The sequence below is a fragment of the Strongylocentrotus purpuratus genome, unplaced genomic scaffold (genome assembly GCF_000002235.5).
Source record: "Strongylocentrotus purpuratus isolate Spur 01 unplaced genomic scaffold, Spur_5.0 spur5_scaffold_7, whole genome shotgun sequence".
In the NCBI taxonomy this organism is placed as follows: Eukaryota; Metazoa; Echinodermata; class Echinoidea; order Camarodonta; family Strongylocentrotidae; genus Strongylocentrotus; species Strongylocentrotus purpuratus.
Window position 1 is genome coordinate 423,506 of NW_022145613.1, and position 22,104 is coordinate 445,609.

Genomic DNA, 22,104 nt, shown 5'->3' on the forward strand with positions numbered 1-22,104 from the left:
AGAAATAACACCACTTTTAATAATCACGTCCCTGACATGGAACAATGAACCCAAGTTTATATATACCATATTTTCCCTATAAAAGAGAAGTGATTTTTTTTTGCTCGCTCGCTACGCTCGCTCGCCAAAATAGAAATAACACCGCTTTTAATAATCACGTCCCTGACATGGAACAATGAACCCAAGTTTATATATACCATATTTTCCCTATAAAAGAGAAGTGATTTCTTTTGCTCGCTCGCTACGCTCGCTCGCCAAAATAGAAATAACACCGCTTTTAATAATCACGTCCCTGACATGGAACAATGAACCCAAGTTTTATGTACCATATTTTCCCTATAAAAGAGAAGTGATTTTTTTTTTCGCTCGCTACGCTCGCTAGCTCGTGGAATTATGTGCCCACCACTAACCTGCTACAATATCATTAAAAAGAGAAATGTAGGGGGTTGCCTGCCCGCCAAAATGGGATTGACATTGCCTTAAACACGATTGTGCCCGCCCCCTACCTGCAACAATGAAACAAATTTTATATAGCAATTCATTGAGAGAAAGATGTATTTTCGCTCGCTAGCTAAAATGGGTATAAAATCACCCTAAACACAATATTGTTCCCGCGCCCTGCATGGGACAATTGAACCAAGTTTAAGTGGCAATTCTTAAAAAAGAAGTGATTTTTTTTTCTTGCTCGCTACACTCGTTTGCAAAAAAATTAAATTAACGTCGCTAACAAGTGAATGTTCCCACCCCAACTTGCAACAATACCAGTTTATATACCAAACGTTACTTAAAGATTTTGTTTTGCTCGCTCGCTCGCCAGAAGTGAAAATTAGCATCGCCTTTTTTGTTTGTTTCGGTCGCTTGCCCCCCCTGACGGAGTATCCCAGGTACGCCACTGGTCTCAGGCCAGAGCAGTTTCAGGATTGGCTGTAACAGGGTTAACCATGTCCCTCAATGTAGGCAATAGTTGTATAGAAGTAGTAGTAGACGTAGTAGTAGTAGTCATGGAAGTAGCAGTAGTAGTATAAAGTAGTAGTAGTAGCAGTAGTAGTGGTACATGTATGTAGTATTTAGTAGTAGTAGAGTATATAGTAGTGGTATTGCTTATTTTACAGATGCAATTTACACCAGTTAATAGTAAAAAGGCCATACACTAGTTGGAAGTTACACCTGAAATGTTGAAAACAATCCATCCCTGATAAATACATACCTTGTGATATCCGAGCTCTCACTCCCATCCTTCATATTTGTATTCCTCCATCCACCTTTTTCTTCTTTTCCATCTCTCTCTCTTCTCTCTTCTTTTTCTTTCTTACAATCTCTTGTTCTTTTTTTCTTAAACTTTCTTTTAACTCTCCATCTCTCTCTATTTCTCACACACTTGGTCACGTTCTCAATTCCAGCCACGTGCTACCTTATCATCCTTTCATTTCGTTGAAATTATATTAAAACTTCATCCTGTATCATTTCTTAGAGAAACAAGTTTTTGTCATCCAAAAATCGACAGCATCTCGTACTTAATACAAAGGAAATTTGAAGGCATACATTTTATGAAAAAATGCTGGTGAATTTATTATAACGTATGGCAGACATCTTTAAGAAAAGGGATAAAAACCAAACAAGACAAGTGAATAAAGTGATATTAATATAAACACTTAACAAGGCTCATAGCAGAAATGCTTACAAGTGTGTTTCAAAGTTTCATCTTGGTTATTAAAGCTAGATTTCTCTTTGTAAGTTTTATCATCATAAAAAGGTCTTTTCTTTATTAAAATTTCTTTATTTAAAATGAAGAAGAAAAAATATCCAAATCTTCCTAAAAACTTCACACAAGTAAAAATAATTAGAGATTGATTTCATGCAAATTGTCTTTTCGCTGACACAAGTACCGGTAGTTGCAGATATTAAAAACAATTCACAGCATTTCAGTTACTTTGGTCCACAAACAAACAAGAAAATACTTCACTGACATTAAAAGGTGAGTGAATTCATTTTCAGTCTTTATACCAAGGGTAAAATTTCAAATACCTGTTGATTGATTTTTTTTAATTCAAAATTTCATGTACTTCTGTGAAGTTTTCTAGTTGCTAGTATGCCGAACAACCCATGAATTGTTACACTACTATACTATTGTTACAATACTATTCCCCACAAAACACAGGTATAATTAAAATGGACTCTTTCTTATAAAAGTTTCGTTTGTGTAGACTCGTTGCTCAAACTTATAGTCATAGATGGTAAGTTCATAGATGGGTCAGTTTCAGTCATTTAAAACTTCTATTTTACTACAGATTTAATTATTAAATTGTGGCGTAATTGACTTGATAAACAAAGAATTAGAATGACACAAGAGAAGCCCTTCTTGATTCAGGTTTCAGGGTCGCATAAATCGGTGCATAGTTCATGATGTTCATACACAAATTACAAATGACACACATTTTTTGTATACATGTAGTTCAACTAAATCAGTTCAAAATATTGGCATGAAGTTCAGCTAGAATATCAGTCTGCTAGCCTGCCTGCCTGATAAACTAAAAATTGGATAAGTATTTTGAGTAGAATGCTTGACTTCGGGAAAAGGTTCTACAAACGTATGAACATGCTATATACTAAAGGTATAAATAGAGTTTGAATATTGACTTTGAATAAATGTCTTTGAGTAACTGATTCAAGCAGGTAGATTTTGCAATTGCGCATATTGCTATATGAATAAAAAAAGAAATGATGATCAGATAAAATTAGCAATACTACATACCTGTATGTGTAGAACTGTGTTCTAAAGTCGTTTAATAATATACATTAATTTCTACCACCAGTACAATAATAAAAGAAAGCAAGCTTACAAGCATATATACAGTCTTGCATCAGCTAATACTCATGGTATTATGCTTCAGCATCTAAAATGACTCTGTTAAATATCTTAACGTACATGGAAAACCCGCTATGTAACTTAGACACTTACTCAAGTATTGAATAAAGAAAATGCTACACAATTCTTTGTACAATTTTCATACATGTAGCGCATTTAAAACCAATTAATTGGACCAAAAAAAAAAAGTTATTTACTTTTTAGTCACTCTTTACCAATACGCATTACTTATACATGATACGTGAACAAGATACAAATAGCTTGACAGAAACAAGAGGTGTAAAAATGAATATATTTCACAAGTTTTCACATCGCTTTCATACTCTCATGATTTGAGTGGTAAGTCTTGGACATGTTTCGCATTAACTCTGAAAGATGCAGTTTCCATCTATGTGGTGTCGTCAAACAAATAGCTTTTCATACATTTTTTCATTTGTTTCTTTTATAACTCCTGAAACAACTAAAATACTGGAAAATTTGGTTAGAAGAATGTCAAATGTGAGACAAGATTGTGTAAAGATTTTTGTTTTTCTTTCAATTTCTCAGAAAATGTTTTTTTCAGACCAATCAACATGTACACGTACACAACTCTTGCAAACTTTCATTCATCCAATACAAAATAAGGTGATTCATATAACCAAGCTAACAAACTATCATACTTCACTGGCAGTCAAATCTATCTATATGTTGTATAAAAATGAGAGTGCAATATTTCATTGGGAACTAACACTTATATGTAACGCCATGTGTACCTTAGCAGCACATGGTGTCCATTCAGAAGTACAACTCCATTTTTCATTCTTAATATCTTGATTTTTCTTATAAAAACATCCAACATACTGATATGCGATCAAAACAACATGATTAGCATTGATCATAAGGAGTTTTTGTTTTGATGTTGTAACTAAGAGGAAACATTCCAAAACTGGATCCACACTGACAGACACTAGATCAAGCTAGTCTACACCAATTTATCTACTTCATTTATACACATACACATTTCCGTTCTTGGTGATTTTTCCATGGAGGCACGTTTCATAGTAATAATTAAAGAATAGAAACAGTGAAACTTCACTACTGTTTGTCTTGTCTGTAATAGCTTACTTTGGGAAAGAAGTAGGTATCTTTCATACTTATTTTTTGATACGTTGGAAAATAGTTATTTCTAAACCTGATTTCACATACAAGAAAGCTAAGATATATTATGTGATGCATATACTGATTAAAGAATGAGTAGACTAGAATGTGGAATGAATGAATGTCTGAATGAAAGAATACCATTTCTCTACTTGATGACTGTACTCAGAACAATCCATTTAATCTCCTTCAAAATGAAGTATGCATGGAAGATAAAAGTCACTCTTAAGTACACAATTTTCTATTTTCAAGGTAAAATAAAACTAAATGAAGTACACAGAAAAAAGGAAAAGGAGGAAAAAAAATTAAAGGCTAGACATTGTGCAAAGATACATCATAAAAGTGCAAAAATTTGTAGAAAATATACCATTCAACTTATACAATCCATTAATAAAAGAAAACGTTTCCCACTTTTATTCGATTTTTTCTGTTTTGAGATGCTGAAGAATTGATAAATAGAAAGAAAAAAAAAACATCTATTTTTCTTCCCATAGATTAAAAGCGCAATATTAAAAATTAAAAGAAGATATCTTCTCCTCATTTACAATGCTACACCCTGAGACCTAAAGCACTGAGAAAAAAAATATTTTTCAATGTTCCTTTTCATTAATGAATAAATAAAAAATAACTTCTCTTTTCTTTCAAAATAAATGAGAAAAAAATTGCATATAATTTGGTATTTGAGGTCAGCCAGCCCATGATAGAATGGTTTGTGCCTGCAGGCCTACACCATGTTTCATTTGTCCAAATTTGATCCAATCAATGTTATATTAGTTGGAAAGTAAACCTGAGCACTATCCCTTGCCCAAAACAAAGATACGCAAATAAAATAAAAGTCTCTGCAAAGAAAATGAAAGGGTTTTATGCGTAGAACTCTTTGGTGTCTTTCCAGTATGCTGTAGGATCCTTGACTTTGTGGGGTTCATCCAGGGAATAACTTCCTTCATCCTTCTTCTTGATACGGTAGATGACAAAGAGGAAGAGAAGAACAACCGTCAGCAGAATCAGAACCACTGCACCAACCATACCTGCAAACAACAAAAACATCCAGTATTATTCATTTGGAGTTGAAAATATATTCATCATGCACAGAAAACATCCATTATTATTCATTTATATATTCATCCTGCACAGAAAATAAAGTAATTCACAGATTGATAGTACTCTATACATGTACACATGTGATCAGATGGACAAACAAATGGGACCTATACATGTATATAGGCAAGTAATAAATGTATGTATGTATGTCAAACTTCAAAGGGACATGTACATGTACTAAATTAATTGTAAAACCATTTCATAGCAGACAATTGAAATATGAAACTCTAGTAGATACATAATATGTGAGAAAGTACTCATAGAAAGTATACCAAGTTCACTTAGAAACAAGATAAGACCAATTAACACAAGCTTTCTTGTGAAAGCTTAGTGTTTTAATTATATACTTATTACCAATTATGGTCATGTGATTGCATTGCGAAAGAAACGTGAAATTGATCAGAAAAGGTTGATCATCTGGCATAGATGTACTGCAAGGTTTTGGAATCATCAAAATGATAAGAAATTTGGCCCAGTCTTCATAAAGTTACAAGCACTGTACACAGAAAGATGTATATGGGACTACGCACACGTGCGCGACACATGCATTTTTATCTCTTACATACCAATAGATACATTAATTTACCAAATATATCAAATATATCAATTAGTAGGCGATTTCCCGGCAAATTTGTTATCATCATGGATTATTCAAAACATATTCTTTCACATGATTGGTAATAAGAGCTTCCATTTCATTTTTTGAAATTGGGGAGCTTCCAATACTGGTCTTTACCTTTAACTCTAAGTTGGACTTAAATATTATGGAGAGCCATTTGTAGACTTATAATGAAATATATTAAAAAGCAAAATGTCTGAGTATTTTAGACTTTTCATAAATTCCACATCAAGAACATGAAATCTCCCATGGTAATAGAAAATATGAATCATTTGAATCAACATTTTATGCCTTTTAAAATAACTTTTACAAATATTTTCAGGGATGCTAATGGCAATCCATAATTTTTAAGTCCAACTTTAAATAGAGAAAAGTTCAACTTAGGATCTTTGTGAAACACCCCCAGGATAGGTTGAGATGTATGCATGTGCTGGGCTACTAACCTGCTAAGATAGCTGGATTCTCAAAGATCATCTTGAAGAAGTTCTGTGGCTCTTCATTAACATCATTAGGTCCACCATTAAGGGCATCATTATCATTCTTATACCGGACCTCATTCTCCTGATCGTACATCCCTCCAAGGTTATTTGAAATAGTGGACTGGTCCTTTCCAACATTCTCTTGTATATTGTTGTTTATGGTGGTTAGTCTCTGTGAAGAGAAGAAAAGAAGAAAATTCATAATCAAGGCTTTGAAATAAAAGTTTTAAATAGAAAGCAAGTTGGAACAAACTGTTTTTTTCTTCTTCTATTTGTACCATCTAGTGTTTGTTTAACATATGATTTATGCTTTCATTCTCTGTATGCACCATCATAGAGGGGTAACACTTAGATTTCAAAACTGACCATATTTATCAGTTTATCGAGCTGCTACTGACATTTAACCCTAGAAAGTCTCAATAAACCAATCAAAATGGTTGGCTTAAAAACTACATGACATGGTAATGTAATGTAGTTGAGCCTAACTCAACCAAATATGCTAATTCTGATTTTCATGAATACTCCAGTATCAAAAGTCAGTCTGTACAATGATTGGTAGCTGCAAAGAAATATCATAGTATAATTATACTCTTGTTTTTGTATGGCGCATATTACTTGGATGCGCTTCCATTAACTGCTTTGGATAATTGCCCTAGCAAATATGCAAATTATAGTAAGCAATTTTGAGTAGTAAGGTTTGTGATGCAGAAATTACTTACCGTTGTGGGAGAGAAGGACACATCTGGATCTTCAAGATTATCTGAAAAGCAAATAAGAAAAAGGGAAAAGCATTTTAGAGGTGAATTCCATCGATATGTATTTTGTAGTTGAATATCAATCATCATTTGTTTATATTTGTAGATCAGTGATTGATTTAATATCACCACTTCCTAGTGTGCTCACTTCCCACGGCCCACTCATATCAAATCTTTTTTCTTCATTTATGTTGGATGATAATATTTATGAACCTTATATATTATTTTCAGTTCCTCTGTGTCGTCATACATTTTCAAAATTTTCATTTTCATCTATTATGCAAAACCAGTGAGGAAATATGAAATAAGTTGGCTTATTGTTATCTTCATGGCTTCCATATTTACAGGTCAGTAAGTTCATAGAATAGAATTAAACTGGAAGAGTGGATATATTCAGACTCTTTTTACTCCCCTCAACGGACCTTTACTGTTCCTATGGTACCTTTGGCAGTGTATAAGCTATACAAAAGAGGAGATTCATTATGTCTACTCTACATGTAGGATCTACAAGCAGAATAGCAAATGAAATACATTGGTACCATGCACCAGTACTCCCTCCCATACCCTGCAGGGGTAGCAGTTTTTTTGAACGATTTTTTGCACAATTTTGTATTTGTTATTAGGTTTAACTTAATCCCACTGTTTTCACACTTGAATTCAGATGCCTATAATTGTGCTAGTACAGCAAAAAAAAGTTGTCTCTGAAAATAACAGGGGAAGCTATAGCAGTGACAACCCCTCCCCCTTATTTTTTTTATTATAGAAGTTGACTTTAGTTTTGGATATATATGTATGTAAAGCTGTAAACATGTATGGAGTCTAATCTTGGTTTGAACCAATGTTGTGAAGGCCTAGGAAACGACTGTGTCACTCCCACCCCCACTCCGCCTCTTGGACCACACCTTCCTCTCTGATCCTAAAAGTAGAAGCACAAGTGACCTTTAACTTCAAATGTCAATCATTTTCCTGCTACAATGTCATGCATAAGAGCAACTGATAATGGACTTCTAGTGAGGAACGGATTTCATGAGATTGTTTTAATCAGTTCAATTTAGCAGGGTGACAGACATAAATATCCTGTACGCTTGCCCTACCCTTCAACTTATGTACAGGTACAGTTATGCACAGTAATATCTGTCGTGTCAAATCACAACTTCCATTCAAAAACTGCTGAATGGTTTTCTGTATTGTTAAGAAAAAAAATCAAATATTTCAGAGTACAAAAATCTCCAAAGTTTGCTCTGGGAAATGCAAAATTTCTGCAAACATACTAAAGCACAAGCAACACTTCAAGCTTTCATGATGTCAATATACTACATCACCTGAGAAAATATCTCTTCTTACACTTATGCTCCCCAAAAAGATAAACTATAATTTAAACAAAAAGCTGCATTGTTCATGTACACAACTTTACATTCCTAGTTTAGATTTCTTCAATTTCAATTGAAATGGGGCCTGAAAGACTATAGCTTTCACCACACGGTGTATTGAGCTTATCTGAAATACCAATTCCATTTCCTTCCTCAACCTGTATACAAATCAACCACTCACTGTACAACAAACTTGACCTTAACTCAGTATTCATTACTCATAGTCAGGACTGAGCTATTCTACAAAGACAGATAGCGTTCAAAGGGAAGAGGGCTCATGAGGGCACCATCTCCTTCCCCCCCCCCCCTCTCACCCAAGCAAAGCCCTACCTGCTATACCTTCAGAACAACACATAACAACAACAAATAAATATACCCACTGACAGTGTTTTGGCGTAGCCATAGTGTTGGGAGTAGAGTACTGTAAACGCTGTTATTTTTGCATGATTCATTTTTTGTGCTGAGCGACCCCAAACATGTTCGCTGGTTCTTAAAGTTGTGTTGCACGCAATTCAGGGCTTTCAGGCCATTCAAAACACGCATTTAAGTAATGCTTATATTTTCGCAAGTTCCAAAAATTCCCGCTTGCTGTTCTTAGCGCAAAAATTAATGTACTGAATGTAATGAATATTTCTACATTTACAGTACTTTTTTAAAATAATTTTAAATAAAGATTATCAAAATCTGTTCACTGAGTGGCCTTCATCTAAAATCGCAAATTGTATAAAACTTCAGGCGTCATCTGCTCCTACATTATGCGGCCATGTTGTATGGTTTTATGAAGACCCCACTTGTTTGTTTGTTTGATTGTTTTAATTAACCACGATTAAAACACCTGCTATCAGCCACAAGGCTGTTTTTCAGCAAATCCGTTAAAATATTTGAAAGTCAGGCAACAGTATTCAATATGAAATAGATTGTGTTGACAATTTACGTACTTGGGTACTGCAATGATGTTCATTCACAATAAGAAACTTGATTTTTTTTTTCTTCTTTTTTTCTTTGAACAGTTTAGATCATGCAAACATTGCAGTAATTTTCTGCAATCCATCTTGAGGTAGTTTGAGAAGATCTATGGAGGTAGGCCTATACTTACTACTTGTGCCTGATCCCTCCACCAGATCTTCATCATCTGTAGTAGGACCCACCACACCGTTAGGTCCATCTCCACTCGACATCTCAATCTCAGCTAGCATATCAGGACTACCTTCCGTCGCATCATCAATGTAGATCTCATCATTCTGCAACATCAATATTAAAAAAATTAACAATTGATGAGACATTTTAGATATTGTGTTTACACAAAACATAGGATTAGACATCAAATAATACACAGATCATCTTATTAAACAGAATCGATAATTCAGAGAAAAATGCATAAAACACTTGTTAGTTGAGTGGTACAACAGTGAAAAAATATTTTTAGTCACGGAAGCTTGTTTTATATGCCATGGAAAAACAAATCCAGCAAGTTTTTTTTAGTTTGCTACATACAGTGTACTTCTTCTCGTAATTTTGTTAGGTTGTTGATAACAACTTATATTTTGCATACTAGTAATAAATAAATGAAATGTGTAAGGCAGCTTCACTCAAATTGGATTTCTATTACTAGAACTTATAAGCTTAAAATTGTGCAAGCAAATTATAATGACAAACAGTAGGGTAGGGAAGTGGCTTTTAATTGTCATCTGTTAACAAAATTTTGCAATCTAGACACACCCATGCAGTTTTTGTTGTAGCCAATTTCCAATTAATATCTTGTATGAGATTGTTATACCAGACTTTCTGGTGAGACAATGTATCATAGAGGTTTTTGGATTTCTTGATAAACATGTGACTGTGTCTACATAGGGTTAGTTAAACTCTGGCTCACATAGACTATTAAGTCTTTTTGAGAATATTAAAGAATCTTCGACTCCATCTCTCTTTCTCTTTCTCTCTCTCTCTCTCTCTCTCTCTCTCTCTCTCTCTCTCTATCTATCTCTCTATCCCTCTCTCTTTCATCCCATGATACTCATCATCCTATATCCTCCTTACTTGACTTGCCCTGTCGCAAGTCATCACCTACGCTCAAAACATTGATGATCTGTTTTTCTCTCTCAGACACTTATCAACTTTCAGGTCTACAAACAGGAAATCTTTAATACAGTTTTTCAGACAAACATGTTGCAATCTCATCCATAGAGCTCAACTTTCAGCTCTTACATACAACTACCGTATGCAAAGACCTGTCTACATGTATACGCAAAGACTATAGACAGTCACACAATTACTCATATGACAGCATACATGTGTACAGAGATACAACTTTATCAAACATGACATTTTAGAATAATTTGTCTGCTGCCCACAAGAGGTACAAGAGCCAGCTAATAAATTTTAGAAAAATTATTGATATCCATTCCTCTGATCCTATATTCTTCGTCTTAATAACAAATAAATGTTTTTCACTTTGTGGATGTTCATCATTACACTTTTTTCTCAGAAGATACAGTAATAGACATCAATACAGAAACAAACAAAAATCAGTTTGAGAATTGGGAAAGAGAACAAGGATTCCTAATAAGGCACAGATTGTGAAGATATGTAAGAAGTGTAACAGGAACCATGGATATATGGAGTGGTCCATGTAGCCAGTCTGTTACAGGAACTTCTGGGTAGCTATGGCTCAGGGTCACAAGGTCAAATCAAAGCCTGATGATCCCCATCCTATATCAATATCAAATCATATACTGACTTTATATTACACATGAAGTCCTCCTCAGACCATTAGAATTCAAGTTGTGTCAAACAAACTGTAGCTTACAATGTACATGTGTTAGGCCTACATGTACATGTGATTCAAACATTTGACCTGAATATATTTCTTAGTCCTTACATGTATGAACTAATGTGTCAAGAAGACATTTTACATACTTGATAACGAAACACCTTTTTTTTCTTCAATCATCTAATAAATATTCATAAATAATAACCTTCAATATTCTCCTATGACATGGCATTCTTAGGCCATTCCTAGGCCATATCTAGGGCCTTCTTAGGCATGGCCGTAGCCAGAGTTGGATGTTTTTGGGGGCACATACATGTAATTGATCGACGTCCTGGGGAGGGGTCTAAAAAAGTTCAACCGATCTTGGAAACAAAATTGGGCCATTGCCCCCCCCCCCCCCCCCTGTTCTTAGGGCCTTCCTAGAGCATTCCTAGGGCATTTCTAGGGCATTCCTAGGGTTTTCCTAGGGCTTTCTTAGGACATTCCTAGTACAAAGTACTCATACCCACTCTCTGGAAATTAATTTCACAAACTAACAATTTTTCCTTCTCTTTTAAAATGTACACACAGTTTGTTGCTATGTGTGTGGATTACTGTGATTTATGAATTGCATTGACTTGTCATCATTAGCAACTGTTTCTACGTTGTAGACAGTAGCCGCCACCTTCTAATCCATATCACATATCGGTTGTGTATCAGGTTATGCCAAGAAATGTAAAAATATACATATCAACAGTAGTCACTCATAGTGCTTACTCATGGTCTACAGTGAGTGTTGATCAAAATAGCAAAGTTGTTTTCTTTACCAATTAAGGGCATATTCAGACTTCATAGTAATCCCTTATTGGGAATAAGTTGGTATTTTATGAAAAATGTTCAAAGAAAAATAAAAATGGCATATTTTTTTTTCCTTTGACTTGATGTCAGATTCCCCCCCCCTCCCCGCCCCCCCCCCCCAAAAAAAAAAATCAATGTTCAGTTATTATTTTAGGTTTAATGGCCTAATCAAAAGTAATAAAGAAAACCTTCTAAAAAAAAAATAATATAATTCATGAAACCAACTCGGCTGTCGATTGTTTATAAGAAAGTTTTTCAATATGGTTTTATGTCACTACTTCAAAACTTGGAGGAATCACTAACACATAAACAACTGTCAGCGTTTATTTATCAGCTGAACAAGTTTTTATTAACTTTTAGTGATATCTTTCTACGGCACCAAGACTGTCAACACGCCTGCATCATACATACATACATGTAACTTATCTCATCTGATATTGACAGGTAGTAGGTTTATTAGACATCTGTCCTAATTCTCACTTCTATTTTTGGCTCTGATACACTCTCATAATATCATGAGTGAAAACTTCATGAGCTATACACATGAACTGTACATGTACCAAATGAAAAACTTTATCCCACCTCCACAAAAAAGTGATTTTTTAGTAATGAATTGGCAAAAGTAACATAAGAGTTACATTACTCATATCGTCGGTGGGGTGACAAAACCTTGTATCTCAATTTTTTGAGATTTTGATTTTTTTGCACAATTTTGTACCTAATGGCCTACGACACCACCTGATAAATCCATGGAACGCCTCCTTCTCGGTTTTTCACATATTCCACACAAACACCCTTAAACTAAACCTCGTAACTTTAACCCCCTTTGAAACTGCACTGACAAAACCTCGTAACACAAGATACGTAATTCCTTCTCCTCGTAACCCACACACGGCCTAACAGTATCGAAGTTAGTGTATTCAAATCCTCGTAACTTAATCAACCAAAACCTCGTAACTCATTCAGAGTTGAAAGTAAGAACTTGTATCTCAATTTGAATACAAACTAAAAACTCGTATCTCAATGTAGATAAATGCAAAAACCTCGTAACTCACTTTCAAATATAAAAACAATTATTTTACTGTATTTCAACAATGACATTAAAAATTGTATAAATATTCCAGTTTTAAAAAGAAAGGACGATGTCACAGCACTAAATTTGTTGAGACAGGAAAGTTTTTTCGCTCTCCTGAAAATTCATGATTTTTGAGATACGAGGTTTTGTCACCCCACTGACGATATGTTCTTTGACATGTAAAAGTACATCCATTCAGGAGGATATATTCACATTCATGTTTGTGAACTTCAAAAAACATAAAGGCACATTCAGGGAAAAAAATACTTTAAAAATTTTGGGGACTAATTTTCAAGCTTGCTTGCATGCATGAAAATAACACTCTTTAATTAGTTTTGCATTGAACTCTAGGCAATTTTTTAGGGGGCTCTTTTATGACTTTCGGGGGCTCTTTTTAGCATTTCGGGGGCTTAATTCGCCCCGAGCCCCTGTGTATTTTTTTCACTGGGCACATTAGACCAATGTAACAAACAAATATCACTTTTGAATCAGTGTTATGTTATTCTAACTTTCAACATGTCGGGGTCTGAAAGTATACAGTAATATTTATATTATACACGTGAAGTATATTGAGCATATGATGTACATGTATATAGTGCATTGAGCAATAGGAATGTTTGCTACTGTGTAAGGATTGTCTGTGGATATGCTTTCCATCAGAGATAACGACTTCTGTACATGGAAATTGAATTAGCCTGACATACGTCACAGCATACCACACTTTAGGTAGGTGGAATAGAGAGTAGTCCAAAATGCATTGGCAAGTATTCTTGCAGGGATGTTTAGTTTCCAACTGAAATCTAACTTAATCAGCAAAATTGAATATACATATATCTTACATCACATTCAATGCCATTCTATAATTAGGAGAGAATAATAATAAATGGGTTTATAATACGTATGATTGCTCTTTTGAAGAAAGTGAAAATGTGAAAAACTTTTGAGTTCGATTAATGAGAAACCTGACAAATTCACACAGGAGTATCAAATGAAGGAAGAAAAAAAAGGTCATACCATACTGCACATGTAACACCATTTGAACATGATGTTGTGCCTGTATACAATTTATACAGCCTCTGGTTCTCTTTCTGTTTCCGATATAAGAACATACATGTACACAGATACTGAGATAGGCTAAATTCAATCAACTGTATGGCAGTGTATGGTTCCACTGTTAGTCATATTGGTAAGTGGCTACATCCCACATGCTATGCACCATGTGTACAGTTTTTAAATGCACATATTATACAAACAAAATATACTATCCTGATACAAGACTTCCAAATTTAATATTGATACATGTTTCAAATTAATACAAATGTTCATATTTCAATCAAGGACTAAAGAGTAGTTTTTGATAAAAATTCACCTACCTGTATTATATTTCGGCCTTATTGGTAAAACATGACTTTCAATCGAAGCGATGTACTTGAAATTACTTACATGTACCCCCCCCCCCCCCCCCCCCATTCCTGAAGTCCCAAATTAAATTCACTCTCTTGAAAATATTTTCACTCTGTGCAGGGCACACAATGAAATTATATTTCCTTTGGGATATTATACATGTACATGTACCTTGTCCTGGAGGACAATCATACCCCCAAATAAATCAAAACAAAAGGTCTGAGGAGCAAAGACTATGGCATTAACAAAATATTTCCAGCCAAAGAAACAGATGATTATTAGTTTATACCAATGCCGAAAATAACACTCCTCTCTCGCCAAAGGCTAACTTGATGAAATATGACATGTACCGATATACATATGATGTGGATCTGTTGCGTATTAGCATTTGGCATTAGCCTATCGTAGCACTACACATTGAATTTCATTAGACCGAACGCTTTCTCTCTTTACACTGCTGTACTGGAATATTTGCCTACATGAACATGTACATGTATTGTAAATGTAAAGTACAGCAGCATGACCTTCTAGATAATGGATGTCTATTGTCAAAGGGAGAATATAAAGCCTTACATAATTTTGGACAGACTGAACACTAGAGGAATAAATGTACACTGATGGCAAATAACGATTAAAGTATTTTCATGAAATTAAAATTAAAAACAAATTAGAATGTATTAGAAATGTTCATCTCATCTCATCTCTAGAGGATGGTCTAAAAGGCAACTTTGATATCACTATTTTGAATGGTTTCTTCTCACATGGGATGCCTTAATATCGCTGCATGCATCTGCACATGATGGTCCAAAATCAAAATACACTAAAGGCCTACAAGTAATTAGATAACATTTTCATTCAATTTTTTAAACATCAAAACAATACACAAAAAGAATTAGGGTAATTATTTCTCCCCCCAACAAGATAGGCCTACCTTATCATAGAATTTGGATTTGTGTGTTCACTTGTATATCTGATATGCTGGTCAGTAATAATTCTAATTAAATGCCTTGGCAACAAGTAATCACATCATAATTACATAATTGAAGTCCTTATAGCCTCATGGTGTCATCTGTAATCTCTTTACATCCTTACTCACAGCTGGCATACAATCATCATTCCCAAATGACGTTTATCTCCAGATTAATTAGCTCATTTCCCCCTCCCGGAATAAACATCCTCTTCCCACAAAGAGTAAAACTATATACTGTACATGTATATGAATGTTACACTTTGTACCAAATTTATATTGCTCTAGTAAACTCTAAACCATAAACTTTATCATTCAAGACAATAGCAAAATCTATTTTTATTATTTTTGTTTGTTTCTGTTTCACAATACATGTAGATTCATATTTGTTTTAGGGGGGTTTCGACTTAAAAACTTTGTATACTGTGTCTTGCATACTGAATGTGGATATAACAATCTAAAAAATAAGCCTTGTAAATTATCCATAGCAGGTCTGCGCAGATTTTTCAAAGTGTGTGAAAGGCAAGAAATTTTCACTGAATAAAAGGATTAAAATCATATTTTTATGGATAACAAATATAGACTTTGCGCCTTAGCTCTTACACTTGACTGCTCAAGTACAATACCAAATCTTGGGAGAGAAAAATGGTTTCCGGTATGGTGAGAAAGGAATTCTTTTCAGAGTTCTTTTCAAAAGTTTATATCTAGAATGAATGATATTTTGCTTGTACTATAGATCCTTCTTTCTGAAGCACTGTTCACTTCACTTGTCTCTGGAAAGCTGTGACCATAAATTCAATACTCAAAGGAAGAGTCCACTATCAAACAAATATCGCATGCTCCAGCGATTAATATAACAGAAAATATGAACTAACAAATTCAGAATTTCCCACACAACTTTTCCATTTCACAGAGGACAAGTTTGAAATATAATGGCACGAGGTAAATACTGAATTTGGAGGTGAATATGTGTTAAACTGAGTGATGCATGTAATATTTGTTATATTGAGGGTATTTGTGATCCTTTTGAGTCGGGCCCTCTCCATAACATTCGGGTTGCCTTCGCATCAGATGCGCACAGCTAAGACCATGCAAATATGAGCAGGAAAGAGAAGTGCGCAAAATCAAGTTCACTTTTGTACCCGTTATACCATGCAAATAAGGTTGTTATATTGCACGCTCGAGCACATACAACAAAATTTTGAGCTTTAAAAAAAAACACTGTTTTATAATGTATGTATGTATATTATTTTTTAAAGGGTTATGTATGAATGTAAAAATTATTATCTACTGATTTTATCCCTCTTAAATAATTGAAATTAGAAATAATTTTTTATAAATCAATTTAAAACAAATGTACATGAAAATAAACTAAATATATACATGTAGGATGCATAAACTTTATCTCACATGAATCAGGGGCACATCTTAGAATACAGCATGTTGAAGGAATAGTTCAATTGTATCTGTCAAATTGCCTTCTATGCCATTGCCAAGTGAACTTTCTAATATGAATTGAATACCATAGCAACATCTAAATTTCCATAAACACTCAGCATAGTAGAAGAGATGAGTTCTTATTCAACAATATTTAATGTTTGAAGCATGAATTGATACCAAGAGCTATAGGTATTTTCACATCTTCTCAAATAAATAAAAAGTACCCATAGTTGTCACATGCTTTTTCAAATCCAGACTATGATTTTTGTTAAAATATTGCAGTTGCCAATTTCAGCCCATTTTTTGATTCTTTTTGCACTGACATGATTCTGAGGAAGGTAGTATAGACTGTAGAGCAACCAATAAGTTCTAATAATTTGCTTTCACTCTGCTAAATAATCAGTGATATTGTCCCTTATTTGGGAAATGTACATGGAGTTTGAGAAAATAACTACCGGTAGTCTTGTTTTGGGATTTATCAGATATTTTCTAATCACACCTGCAAAGTAATTTGTCTTTATGATCATGTTCTTCATCCAAATCAGCATTTTACAAGAATACTTTCCAGATTTTGAGGGTGTGAAAACATCTTTTCTGTATGGAAAGCCTTTCTTCATAGTTACTACTCCGAAGATCAAGATACATAAATCTTGATCTAACGAGACACGAACGATAGCTACATAAAAATTGTAGTATGTAATGTACGGTTAAGGGACAGTGTAATTGTTGGTATACAAAACATTTTTTTTACAGGAATTAAATTCATGATAAAAAGTTGTTTACAATTTATGATTTGTTATGGTTGGTACAAAGCATTTAAACCTGGGTTTAAACAATTAATAAAATGTTGGTGATGAAGGTACATGTATGGTTCTATTGATGTTTGTTTCACAGAAGGCTTAACAACCAACACCACCAAGTCTGAACAGAGCGAGCGACAGGTCACATGATCAACATCCTTTCCGTCAGTCTCTTCCTAAAATTGGCACTCATTCCAGAATGTGTCACTTCCTAGATTGAGAATGGATTTAGCTTCCAGACTTTGCCTCTAATAACTAACCTATGTAGCTGTCCCAAATGCCCCAGTATATCATATGACCCCATCCAGTGTGAAACTTTCTTCTCAAAATAGCTTTCCAAAATCTCCTAACCATTTTCTTTCTTTCATTTTTCTTTCCAAGCATGCTGGGTTTTAAAAAAAAAAGTTGTACTCTTTCCCCAAAATGACTTTTTGCTTAGGAAGTTTTATCTCCTGCAATTTTTTTTCTCAAGTGAATCCAGCTTAATATGTACATGTATAGACTTAGGCCTAGTATAAGTAGGTCTATTTCTATTTCTATTTCAGGTCATTTGCTATACCAAACCTAAGCAAATAATTGCTATAGCTCTATTTATCAAGATGTGAAATATCATGGTACTGTAATATATCATTATTAATACATACACAAAAGTGTGAGGAATATCAAATAACTAAAATTCTCTTATTCCAGATATCAATCGCATATAAGTTGCAATTAATATCAACTCTTTGTAAGACAGGTCCCCGGGTCATAACTAACAAAAGCATCATAGAGAAGACTTGTTTTTAAATGAAATACAATAAAAAAATAAAAAAATTAAAAATGGAGAGACAGAAAGTACATGTACAGAGAGGAGACAAGGAGGGGAGGGCTGTCCCAAAAGTCAGAAAGAATGAACAAAGCAAGAGAATTAATAGGCTAAAAAATGAAAAAACAGGGGAATAATAAACTACATGCATGCAAAAGAACACTGCATCATGTAGCAAATTCTGAAAAATAGCAAGGGGTATCCTGCATACCTATAATTTCAAATTTACAGAATGCTGCATTGTGTAATTTATATTAAATCGGTAGAACAATAATTCATCAACCTTTCAGTTTGAGATTGCAAACGCTCCCAGAAAACAGAGAGCTTCATAGTAATGCAGCCTTTAATTCATCATCTTCTAAAGCACAAAGTCATGACTAAAATCATTCACCCAATACACATTCACTCTAAATAAATCCCAGTGAACATTGTGATTCATTGCAGCATGCTGGTAGACAGAGGAAACCAGTAGTTCCAGTAGTGCTGCTACACAGTTTGCCTTCAATTGAATTATACTAGAGGCAGGTAATGTAAGATTGAATTCTCCGGTGATGCTGTTTCATAGTCCTCTGATGCCCAAGAAGAAGAGGTACATGTATGCCTACTCTACCTCATCTTTCAGGACAGACACAGATTTGAAAATATTGCAGAGATGGACAATCACCATAGACAATTAATCAGGATTTTTTTGTTCGTGTTAAAACATGTAAAAGATGACATGAACACATTGAAATATCTGAAACCAATGCTACAAATTTATATATTTTGAAGTCTGACAAATATTTAAAGAATGAAAGGAAACTGTATATGCGACACCTTTAAATTGTAGGAGATGAATAGAATCGCTCTCAAATAAAGAATGCCACCACACTAGCTTGACCAATATTATACTGTGACACTATTTTTACTGGCTTGATGATAACAAATCCTAGATACATAATATTAGCTTGAGTCTAGTCTAGTCTTGCTGAGCGAGCACCTCAAACTGAGAATGAGCACACGCATGCATTGTCAAAGTCAAGCACTTGCCTCTCATTTGGTTTAACTCAACGCATCACTCATCCAGAGCACTCCTTCATTACGGCTAAATTCACAAATTATCACTCGCAGGCAATCGCGGCGCTGCGGTCATTAGAGGCACAGCTTCACCGTGGTGATAATCACTATGCGCAACCTCCAGGGGGATGAGACGGTAAGAGACACAGAGCGGGCAAGACACAGAATCAGGTGACACAAAATCTCACACATTTTTTTCGTGGCTATGTTACCTTATCCTCACTATTTTGGGGAACAGAGTTCCCTTTCTTTTCATATGATCTAATGTGCCTTTGGGGGTAAATGAGGAAGAAGTTGTGAATATTCAATTGCTTTGTGTGGACATCTCGCTCTTCACTCACGTGTGTGCTATGCCTCTTTGTTTCCAACCATCCTATGAAAACAAATTATCTTGTAGACCACACGTTATATATCATTTCCCATTTCTCATTCATGATTTATCTATAGGCTAGATACCATTGGAATAGATGTGTCAGGAGAAATATATTCCATACATGTATATGTATGAATAGAGATGGCTTACAAAATGAGATATAAGGGGGGATGTAAAATGTGGAATACAGAATAAACAGAAGCTAACACTTAACATGTTATTAAGTCTACCATACTCTTAAAACTGCATTGCATCTTCCTTGTTAAAACAATGGGAGCACATTGATAATCTATCATGATCATGTACTGAATTGTATAAGGATTCTCACTTATTTCTTATTTCACCGTTTTTCTACGTCACTTTGACAGGCACATTTGAAACTTGATTTATTATCCCAGGTTTTGGTGAATCTATACCTATACATGTATTTAACGAATGTTTACAAATATATGATGTAATGTTGTACAGGAAGCCCTGGGATGGTTTGGAATAACTTGCCACTAGAGCTCTTTTTCCTACAAAGTCAGTTTTATTGTTGTAGCCTCTTTTTAAAATAATTATTACAATTGTGTCATGAGCAATTGTATGAGGATTTCCAAAAGTAAGCATTGAGCATTTGTAATATAAACAATAATATTACTGTTTAAATAATGGAAATTGGAGGCCAGGGCTCATATTAATAAAATCTTACTAAGCCTAGCTGTCAAACACATATGTAATATAGCCTATGTACTATAGCCTACATGATAGCCTACATGTACGTAATAAGTTTGCAAAGTTCTACATGTACACTCTATGTTATTAATATTTTATTAATATGGGCCCTGATTTTTACATTTCCATTTTGCTTAATCATTTCCACCATGATATGTGTCAGTTACTACAAAACCTTCAAAGAATAAATTTAACAGGCTTATGTGCATTGATAATTGTACGTTACATGCACTGCCAAAAAACAAAACAAATCTGCATGTGTTTCAACATCTCCATTTAAGCTACATCACAGCTCAACTCTCACACATTCCAATAATCTATATGAACAAACTAAAATAATGATGGACACAGGTATGTCTACATTATCACAGGACTCGGACTATAAAAAAGATATAGGACATTGTACCTATTGACAGTTTCATTCATAGCAAGTATCTCGACTTGGTATTGTGTGGGTTATGATCACTGGACATTCTTTTCAATAGTAAATTATAAAATGTAAAAAAATACTTAGTTTAAAAGATATGAAAACCAGTCTATAATAAATAAATTGTATATGTAGCCTACATCTTCACCACAGAGTATAAACTGAAGTATATCGTCACAGACTACCAGAGTATTCAATATTCAGCTCCTTTCTACTTTGACACAGGGGCATGCATGAGGATAGATGAACGTGTACAATATGAGAGTACAATGACATAAAGCCATGTGTTCCTAAACCATCAGAAATGTTTATACTGACCAAGATACCTGTTATATCAAAGTCAAGTAAATATAAAATTCACTGACAAAAGTACAAAACGATTTCTTTATATCGACTGTACAGATGGTGAAAGTATGGAACTTCCTTGAGCACTCATCAATTTCTTTTCCTAATATGTCAGAAAATCCTCTTTAAAGGGCAATCCAAACCTTGTATTAAGTTCATTTGTATGACAGCAGAAAAATAAGATGAACAGAATGGCAAAAGTTTGAGATTAGTCTGACAAATAATAAGAGAGTTATGAATTATTGAATTAAGAACATCTTTGCAGATCTCAAATTTTGTTCAGTTGATTGTGACATAGTTGCGGATAACTCTCCCGTCTGTCGTGTTAAAAACTATCATTAATTTCTTGGGGCACTTCCTAAAATAAACTATGGATAGCATCTTATTATAGGTCATCTACAGAGAAAAGACCCTCCTGAGTCACACATTTTTTGAAAAAATTGAAACTTAGTCATTTTGGTTGGAATAAATGGAAAAGTTGTCCGCCACTACATCACAGAGACATTACATTACATCCAATCTCTCTCTCTCTCTCTCTCTCTCACTCTCTCTCCCTCTTCCCAATAATGAGTACAACTATGGGTCATCACTACATTACATATAGGTTCTACAAGTAATTTTGAGCAGCAGAGAGAATTCAATTATTGGGACGACAGAGAAAATCAATGATTTTACGCATTGCGGAAAACAAACACAAGCCAAGATACCTACCAATCTTCCTTAGTGACTTAAATTCTTCATGTCACACTCTCACAAAAGTT

At 34.3% G+C, this 22,104-nt stretch overlaps 1 protein-coding gene across 1 annotated transcript in view; it reads right to left on the bottom strand.

The window, feature by feature from the left end:
* Positions 1-1,541: 1,541 nt before the first annotated feature.
* Positions 1,542-22,104, bottom strand: part of Sdc (syndecan) — a 42,152-nt gene continuing 21,589 nt past the window's right edge. Inside the window, 4 exon segments of the mRNA NM_001124761.1 lie at positions 1,542-5,031; positions 6,167-6,374; positions 6,922-6,962; positions 9,424-9,568. Of these exon segments, the coding sequence (NP_001118233.1) occupies positions 4,865-5,031; positions 6,167-6,374; positions 6,922-6,962; positions 9,424-9,568 (561 nt within the window). The 3' untranslated portion in view covers positions 1,542-4,864.